General features: G+C 40.8%; 1 protein-coding gene across 1 annotated transcript in view; it reads right to left on the reverse strand.

Moving 5' to 3' along the window:
- Positions 1 to 6: 6 nt before the first annotated feature.
- SWAP70 (switching B cell complex subunit SWAP70) overlaps positions 7 to 9,983 on the reverse strand; it is a 36,445-nt gene continuing 26,468 nt past the window's right edge. The window contains exons 9-13 of the mRNA XM_035891026.1: positions 6,338 to 6,445; positions 4,644 to 4,810; positions 3,639 to 3,837; positions 1,977 to 2,073; positions 7 to 1,195 (exon numbers count right to left, since the gene is read on the reverse strand). Coding sequence (XP_035746919.1) covers positions 1,086 to 1,195; positions 1,977 to 2,073; positions 3,639 to 3,837; positions 4,644 to 4,810; positions 6,338 to 6,445 — 681 coding nt within the window. The 3' untranslated portion in view covers positions 7 to 1,085. The remainder of the gene's footprint in view (positions 1,196 to 1,976; positions 2,074 to 3,638; positions 3,838 to 4,643; positions 4,811 to 6,337; positions 6,446 to 9,983) is intronic.

Below are 9,983 nucleotides of genomic sequence, written 5' to 3' on the forward strand. Positions count from 1 at the left end.
TGGAGAGAATTTGGAGGCAGAGCAGTAGGCTTTTTGGGAAGTCTTATTACTAGAAACGCTGAAATTATTTTACTGATAGGAATTAACTTTTTCTAAAGCAGTATTGCTAAACATTTATCACTTTTATCTACAACAAAAACGTCAAATTTAGTTTTCCTCTTGCACTTTTTTTTAAATCTGGCCCCAAATTGAGAGTAAGACAAAAGTGCTGCATCTACAATGGTGGTATGTTATAATCGGCTTTCTTGCACAAACACAGCCCTGATGCAGATGATATTTGGCCCATAGGTGCTAACCTCTTCCGTTCAGCTGCTCCAGAAATCTATACATCAAAACTGTGCATCTTTTAAACTATGAGAACTCTCATAGTTTACTTCTTTAGCACTTCTCAAGTACAAGACAGTACAAGAACAATCTTGCATGACTACTTTTTCCAAATGTTTTACGGCAGCATTTTGTACATGCCTGTTTCCAGTTCTTTTGTTTGGATTCCTGCAAACAGAGGAAAACAGGACACACAATCCCAGCAGCCAGCAGGTACCCAGCGCTGCCCGCGCCAAGGAAGAATGTGGCTGAGCACTAAGCACCGTGTGAAGAGCAACAGTAAAAGGAGACTCGATGGAAGGAAAGGTAACGCTCTCTCTCAGAGTTGGACAGAACCTCCAGGACCGATTTATCCTGGGGTTAAATTATACTAACTGAACCAATGAAACAATTGCTTCCCTCACTTTTTGGAATGGAAGTGATGCTGCTTGATCGGTTAGATGCTGTCAGGTGGTTACAGGCTAGTACAGAAACAACTTTGTCACAAGCTACATTTAAATAAAAATCTTCAGCTGAAAAGCTTTGTATAAAAGAAGAGAATTTCTGGAAACGTGAGTGGAAACAGCAAGTACTGTCAGGCACCACATACTGTAATTACTGAGCTCTGAGTTGACACTCCTATGTGGTAAACAGTATTTTCTTTGTAGAAAGGCCCAACCTGCTGAGCAAACTAAGATCTTTATAAGCGAGAAGCTGCTCTGTGCGAAGCAGAACGGATGAAGGTGGGCTTCTATTCACAAATGACTCATCAGCTACCGTCGTTACTCAGAAGTCGCTTTTTTCCCTTTCCAGCTCTTTTGTCTTTGCTGGAGTTCAGCTTCAGTGAAGGCGGCTGGGCCCCAGTTTGTGATTAAGTGAGGATTCTTGCAGCCTGGAAGATAGAGTGCAGTACTTGAAACAGGAGTTTCTGACCGGGACATCGCTCACCCACCGTCGGCGGGACAGCCCGAGCGTCACCCCAGGATGATTCGGTAAGTGCTCTCTCTTCTATGACTGGAAACCCTCTCAAAGGCGACCTGAGGACCCGCCTAGCCAAGGAGGGAGGCACGCCGGGACGCTGCCAGTGAAGGTGCGTAGTGTGAGAAGTTGTCGACTGCTGCGATCTTTTGCATCCTTATCTCCCAGCTTCTCCCTCACCTCAAATAGTTATAGCTTAGTAACCCCACCCCAAGTAGTTGTATCTTAGTAAATACCCCTCTTCTTCTTGCCATTAGAGATGTCCTTGAAGGAAAGCGATCTCTCCAGCACTGCATTACAAAGCCACTTTCCTCTGGGCTGCTATACTATTCATTAGGCTAAGAAATTATACTTTTCCCCAAAGTCAAATATTTTAGCGATCTTTACTTCATGATTTTGGCAATTAGCATGTATGCTAACTGCATTAAACACCCAAACCATGCAATATTCAGATTGATCCTTGCTTTGTTTTAAATAAATAAATAATCAAATAATAACAATAAAAAACATCGTTATAGTAGGGCTAGTAGAGGTAAAAACTTGGAAGTTACCATCAGCAGTTCAATAATCATCAAGCAGTTCAGTCATCAATAAGCTACAGGAAAAGGCAGACTTCAGTAAAGCTCTAGGTGATCTAAGTATATGAGACAGAATGAATATATATTTTTTTGGTAACTCTTCTGTTGGTAACTTACCTGGCTCTATTAGTCGAATTAATCCCTCATGGTGTGCTACTTTATCTTTCCAACTCTTGGTGTTATTAGCTGCCGTTTCCAACTTCTTCTTAACCTCCTGAAATAAGATACAGCCCACTTGAAAACAAGAACAACTTTACTCTGTTTATATAAAAAGAAAAAGATCTTTTAAATTTAAAGACAGAACCACACTAATTCAGCCAGCACTCCATTTTGTGTAGACAGGGGAACTTCATTTTTAACCATCCTGAGTAATTTAGTCACTGCTAGCTGTATAAAAGTCGTCAAACCAGAATCCAAAAATAACCAGGTTTTTACACAATTCCGTAGCTGCCTAAGTAGGGCTAGGCTTCACACAGACTGAAAGCATAAACTGCAGTTTCAAAACAGAAAGATGCGTTTTCTGTTCCAAACCAAGACCAGCCAGTGGGTATCATCTCACTATCAGAAATCATGGAAAGTGAGCTAGGAAAAGGACCGCTGCTGTTACACCCAGGCAAGAAAGAGGAGTGTTCTTCAGCCTAAACTGGTCTTTTGGTCAATTCCAAATGGAAGGCCAGAATGTTTAATTATTTCTAAAATAATGCATCGGCTATCACAGTGACCTACTCCATCATTTGTTCTGTGGATTTTTTTGTTTGCTTGGTTTTTTGTTTGAGGTTTTTTTATGTCTGTTGTATTCAGCAATTCCTTTGGCGTAGTAAATGATGGTTCCTATACAAAAAGCCTGAGATGTCACCTAAAAAAAAGTCAAGTATTAGTCAGAAGCAATCTAATGATGGTGTTAGATGTAACACCGACATGCTAAGTTGTAAAGTGGCCAGAACTACCCCACCTGGGCCCTTGCTTGCAGTCACTGCAGCATTTGTATTCTGTGCCAGCCAAGGCAGCTCACTCGCTTGTCCTTCCCAGAGCTAACCTCCACGGCACAGAGGCAGCATAAACACGCTCCCTAGTTCAACAGAAACCCAGTCACGCTTTGTTTACTGACCTAAACACACACAGGATCAACACCTCCCTCGCCCTAGAAAGTACGCAGCACTTCATGCTCTGTGCTCGCTGGATTCTGACTCTTATTTCTTCCATGAATACAGCTACTGGCCTTCACAGAAAACACTCAGCGGAGGAGAGAACAGACCTGGCATTTGGGATGCGAGGCACAGCTACGCATTGAGAATCTGAGCTAACTCCTAGCTATCCTTGACATCAGCTCAGTGCTTAAATACCTTTTTGAGGAGCAAGGGCCCACAGTAGCAGATTGATTTTTCAGCTGTAGAAGGCAATATTGTCCCATGACATCATCAAAACATTGCAAGAATAACTAATTCAAAAGCATAAGCCATTTAATTATGACAGCAAGGGGACTGCATAAGAAATTAGTCTACGGTAGAAGACAAATGCATACAGAGTTTTCAGGATATGACTGAGCTGGCTCACACACAAATTGGGACAAAAGAATAAAGGAGGTGGTGCATCTGCAACATGTCCTCCTCTTCAAATCTATCTACTGGTCTAGGCCAAAAAACCTCACACATAACCATCCTACCTGTTACTATAATTTTTGTGCCACACTAATCCTTAACGAAGCATGATACTGATGAACTTTAAATTCAGTTAAACTGATGAATACCTGATGAGAGCTGGATGAAGAGAACAGCTCACCTCATATTGCTCAAGGGCCTCTTTCCTTTCCAGTTCAAGTTGTTCCAGTTGCTGCATAGCAACTTGGAGAGCCCGTTCCTTTATCACTCTCTGGTTTTCTAGCTCTTGCTTCTCTGCTTCTGTCATCTGAATCGCCTGTTGCTGCTGCAAGTGCCATTTTTCCAGTTCAGCTCTCTTTGCTGACTCCTCTTCCAGTAATCTGCAATGGGGATTGCAATGTTAACAGCACTTTAAAGCAAGCTGTATCCATTATGTAGCATATATGTAGGGAAGCCATGCTAATTATTTCCTTTCCTTTTTTTTTTTTTCCTAAAAAAAACCCCAAACTTGGGAAGCAGGGAAAAAGTTATTGCTTGCTGGCTTGTCTTCAGTGTAAGGCTGAAAATCACACCAGCAGTGCAAGCAGTCTGACTGCAACAAAGAGCTATTGAGAAAATTTAGTCAATAATGCAAATACACAACACTGAAAACCACAGAACAAACAAGCATGCATAAGTTAGCATCTTAATTGTCTTAGGAGGACTGAATATATGAAGAAACAAACCACACTAGCTAAAGCCCATATGAGTAAGAGGAGACTTAACCCTTTATCAATTACAATTTAAACCTGTGATAAAATACAGAAGGAAGTCATATTTACAGTTACTGCTTTATAAAATACACAGCTGAAAAGCCTGTACAGAGTGATCTCAGTTTTCCAAGTGCTGACATGCACAACACCTGATGGAAAAATAAGTGTACCTGCTTTTCTGAAATTGCTGAGCAATCCCACTGCTAAGGGCTAAACAAGTATGTTAAAAAAATCATAAATACCAGCTTTAGCCTTCATGCCTTAATGAAATAATTAAAACGAAAACCTATCCTGTGTTTGGACTTCAAGCTAGTCCCCCTTTCCTGCAGCGTGTCCAAGATACCAACACTCTTCAATAGCATGGCACAGTTATTTATTACTGTGGGTGGGGGAGTGGGGAATTGAAATAAATTTCTACTAGGTCAAAGCCATACCTGGCTTGAAGTTTCCTCACAGTCTCTTCATCTTGACGTGCCTGTTTCTCATCCTCCAAAGCTTCCTGTAGCTGTTTATACATTTCTTCCAGTTCGCGTACTCTCTGTAAATACTGTTCCAGTTCAGATGATTTCTGAGCAACCTGCTCTTCCATTTTTTGTCTTACCTATCAGCATAAATTAAGGACACATATGAGCTACCATTCACCTCAGGTTTCAAATTTTTAAAGGAATAGCTGGGTTTCCCTCAGGCAATGTTTTCAGAGAGAGACAAACCTTTTCCTGCTGCCTGCAGAGCAAAACTGATAACATTGAGTCTAGATTTGTAGGTGTGTAACTAAGAGCATTTAAAAAAAATAAAGAATAATACAGGTTACTTGCATTGCCCTACCTCATGCAGCACAGGATTTTTACAGGGGTTTAAATCTAACTTCAATCAGTTTGATCTTGTCACTTAGTTTACAGATTGACACTAAACTGAAGGAAGAGAAAGCTTGTAGAGTGCCCCGACACAAAGGCCAGGCTTGTTTAATTACACTGTTTCCACTTCCTTCCTCAGGCAAGTCCTCCCTTGGCAGCAGTGTTATTTCACACACTTGTATCTGGATGATGGCACTGCGGCAGCACAGGATGGAGAAAGGGTCAGAAATCAGCTAAGGAGGTTGGCTTCGCTAAGAGGAGAGCAACTATAACAAAAAAACCCCCAAAGGTAAGGGATAGGAAGATGAGGGGATGCTGCATATCCACAGTCACCCAGTCTCTGATCCTCATCCCCCGCCTTTCACTGACCAGAGCGGGAAACCAGGGGTGCTGCGGCACCAGAGCCGTCCTCCCAGTCGGCCGTCACTGCACCGGGGACAACGGCAGTCAGCTGGCTTTGAACCGAGCCAGGATAAAGCACCAAAACCTCAGCCTGTAGCAGTACATAACAAGTACTTCACAGAAGGTAAGCACAGCTCCTGAAAAAATTCCCTCAGCTAACCCAACTCCCGCTGACCCAGAAAGCCATCGTATTCAGGAATGTACACTCAGCCCACAAAGCAGCACTGTGTACATTTATGTCCTCAGATGTTCCATCACACCAACTTGACTATTTCTACTGCTACTCTCCAGCTAACAGTAAAGCCTGCTCTGCCTGACAAATCCCTTGAGGACTGAAAATTAGTCCTTTTAGAAATTCTCAGTGTGGATTATAGTAACAGCGTCATAAAGCTACAATGTTTTTTTAATTTTTTTTATTCCTGTGTGTGTATAAATGTACAAGAACACACAGTTTAAAAGTCAATAGTTTTAGGAATATATTCAAGTCAGAAAATTCCTAAAATGCATTTTGATTATGCTTGTGTTCATTTTGCGTATTCATATAGTACGTACTGGCCTCAAGTTTTCCATCTTTGAAAACTGCAAGGATAAATGCAGTCTGTATTTCTCCTTCAAACAGTCAAATTTTTCCCAATTTTCCAATAATATTTAAGCTTCGAATGCTACACAAGTTGTAGGCAAGCTGTTCCAGTATTTGAATTCATTTGTGAAAATATTTTATTTCTACATCTCTAATAAATGCCACACAGGTTGCATTCTCCAGCCTTCTGTGGAATCCTTTCAGTGACTGCCTGTGAGGGAAGTCATTGCTGAATGCATTGCTCACTCTGTAATCATAGCAAAAAACCCAAAAAATCACATGCGCTACTCACCATTTTTTCTCTCTCCAGCTCCAAACTGAAGCGATCTTGTAATTCGACTTGAGTCTGAAGTCTTTTCTTCTCTTCCTCAGCAGCACGAGCAGCTGCTGCTTCCAGTTGCTGGAAGAGAAGGGCAGGGGGTGGGGGAGGAAAAGAAGGAAAAAACAATTTGTAAAAACTAAGACATTTTGAGGGAATGGGATTTTAATTTAACAATATTTGGTTTTAACAAAAAAATGGAAGAAACCTTCAAAAGCATTAAGGCACCAGCTTTTTTTTTTTTTTTTTTTTTTAATGCCTGAGGCTACTCTCAGTCTCTAAATATAATTTTTAATCTTGTTATTTGCAAGCCAATCTTAAATTTACCAATGAAAAGTCAATTATCAGACTTCCTCCAACTTTCCTTTGAGTCCTGCTTTGCACAACCAATAGAAATCTCTGTATTTCCTTCTCTACCTCATACAGGATTGAAAACTATTATGGAAAACCACATCCCAGGCAGGACTGCACAGGAGTTCCAACAGTGAAAACATGCCAGCACGCATAGAGTTCATACAGAAACAGAAGTGAGAAGCACTAAATTGCCATGGGAAAGCAGAAGTGCTGCAAACTTTGACTATAAGTAGTGACTGTGCTAACGTGAATCACATCCCTTTAACGTCCCCTAAATTGCCATGTAAGGTAAATAGAATTCATCACTTGAAATTAGGGGAAAAATTAGCCTAGACAGAGGCTAAGGCCTAGGAAACAGCTGCTGATACCTTCACACCTTCTTGCAATTCAACTTTTTTTGCACCTTGATTTCACAACTAAAGCTAATCATTAGTTTTTTTCCTTTCATCAGGATTCTGATAGCAAGTGTTTTTAGAATGGATGGAAGGTTAGAAACGTACAAGTACCAGCCAAAACTTTACCAATACTGAAAAGAAAATAATTCTTTCACAGAATTTTCCTAAGAAATTTATCTATCTGATGCTTCAGAGCAAACAGAAAGCAAGCTCCCTTCTTTTCTGTCAGGCTAGGCTGGTGAAATTACTTCCACAGACCTTTAGTAAGAGCAGGACACCCACCTTCTTTAGTTTGTTTGGAAGGTACCACATTTAAAGCATCTTTCCGCACACAACCTAGATGAACTAATGAAAAGCTTATACAGTCAAAACATCCATTCCTTTAAGTAGTTGTGATATTGCTCTAATCTGAAATAGATGGGAAGGAGAAGGCTCCTAGCTTCTGTTTTTAAGCCACAGAAGATAGTACAGAATTACTCTCCTTTGAAAGGCTTAAATCACACCAGTCTTCTACAAGTAGTGTTCCTCTTCTGCCAGAACATTTAAAAGCATGCAATTGTAGTCAAATCCAAGATGCCTATTTAAGTGAAATTTTCTTTTGATTTCCTTCCCTGCTTTGAAATTGAACAACCGTTGCCAATATGCAGCTGAGAGGGCGAACGTGCAGAGTCACAGGCAAGGGTGGGTGCTCGGCTTTTGCTGGAGAGCTCAACAAGAAAATACATTGTTTGTCCACTCTTTATCAGCAACTTCCTGCTTCATTCATGTCAGAGGACATCAATTCCTGGCAGGTAAGGTTACCAGCAACAACTACGCAGTTTAGAGGGAAAGTCCCAAATGTGGGGTGTGCGGAGGGGCAATCAACAGGACCACACCCTTCCAGCAGGGGTTAGTTAGCAGGGAGTCGCTGAACCCATGCAAGACCCCAAACTGAAACAGAAAGGGTGCACAAGCCTTGTGCATGCTCTCTTGGTAAGAAAAGTTACCTTTCAGTCTGTTCGATGTGTGTATCTCAAAATTCCATTAAAAAATTATGAAAAAATCTATTTTAGACAGACTCTTATTCTTCTGACATTTTCTATGCAGAGGCTACCAAAATACAAACCAGTCTCAGAGCGCGCTTCAGCAGATGCTGTGTAAGTGGTGGCTCACTGCCATCAGTAGCAAATCTAACTCTAAGCTTTCCAGAACAATTCAGTTTCCTGAAATGGTTACAAAGCCTTTTCCTTGAAGAACATTTTTCTAACCAATCAAACACACTTAGTTCCTCCAACACAGTTACCTCCCCACTGATTCCCCTTAGTCAATGTGCAGTAGTTCACGTCAGAGACTAAACTGCTTTCCTTGAGCAGTCATTTTAATCCAGTCCACTTCAAAAAACACTTCTTTCCACAACTCTCCTTAGTTTACCCACTGTGATTTCTACAAAACTCCCTGCAGCCTGTCCCCATCCTCTTACTCCTTTGGGGTTGCTCTCATGTTATCTTCTCCCCCCCCCCCAAACTTTTCTCCTTATTTCTGTTAACAGGTATATTAATTACCAGTAAGTTGCAGGTAACACAGGGTATCCTTTAAAGCATATTTGCATTCTGAATCTTAAACACATGGTAGAATATAGGTACTAAAATTAAATTTTAAAAAATGGTTTTCCACCGTCAGACTCCATGTGAGACAAACAGAATAATACCCACATCAGTACTGTCAGTGCAGGGTTAATTAAAAAAGAGAAAAATTTCTCCTTACCTCACATTGTGACTTCATGACAAGACTTTTAAAAAGATAAATTTTGGATGATTTTATTTGCTTTCTAGACTCAGCACCCTTAACATGCTCTTACAATATTTATAGCTTCCCCCTGCCTCAAAAATCATTGAAGTTTTTTCTAACTAACTGAGGGCTAAAATTAATTAGTGTTTTTCACTTACGAAAAAAACTCAAGCAATGATGCAAACTTGTTCTAAATGGGAGTGCAAAAAAATTAAATTAATTTAGAAAGGTAGCAAAAAGACTCTTTAGACTAATCACAGAGCAAAGACCTGGACTGCTCTAGCAGCAGGGACTCAGCAGCCGAAATGTTGGGGCACCAGTGAGGAGGGAGGCATTTGATGGCGTTCTAGGCTATTTCCAAGGCACGCTCCTCATTAAAAGCCTTCACAGCAATAAAAGCCATACTAACTCTTCTTGCAAGTCTTTAAAAAGAAAAGGTACAAAGTCTATGTGGACACTAATCAAGTCTCTGTGGAGAACTCTTGCAGAGGTACCAGCTGTTCCAAAGCACAAAGACCCATCAGCACGTTTAATCTACTGTTAGAGCGTGCAGCCACAGCAAAGGCACCTTGGTGGCTCCTGCCAGTCACTAGCCTAAAAAGCTCTCAAGGAAAATAATGCATTCAGCAAGTCTTCTGCTAATACTCAAAGATTTCTAGTTCAATTCTCAGGCTTTTAGAAGTCAAGCCAGCGCTTACAAGGAACGTGCATTTAAACAGTTTATAAATGGTTGCTATGTGTCTCAGCTCTACAAAGCTCTCCCAAACTAACAAAAATATGCCTATGCATACTCACAAAAATCACTTTGCATCTTTGAATCTTTGTATGTTAAATTTGTATCTCTGGAAACTGTGTCTGTGTGAAGACAACAGTTCCCCCACACACATACAATTCATATAACATAACTTTGGAAAACTATATAAAAAAAAAATCTTAATGGAAAGCCCCAAGTTCGACAGAGGTGTCTGACTGACAGAAAAGAAGAACAAAAAAACCCGCAAGTAACTGAAAATACTCAACTTGCCACTCCCCAAACACCATCCACAGCTGGGGCTTATTTTCTGCACTAGCTTCACAATACCCTCCTAAGGACAGGGGACAGC

Source organism: Egretta garzetta, unplaced genomic scaffold (assembly GCF_000687185.1).
Source record: "Egretta garzetta isolate BGI_Z169 unplaced genomic scaffold, ASM68718v1 scaffold133, whole genome shotgun sequence".
Taxonomy (NCBI): Eukaryota; Metazoa; Chordata; class Aves; order Pelecaniformes; family Ardeidae; genus Egretta; species Egretta garzetta.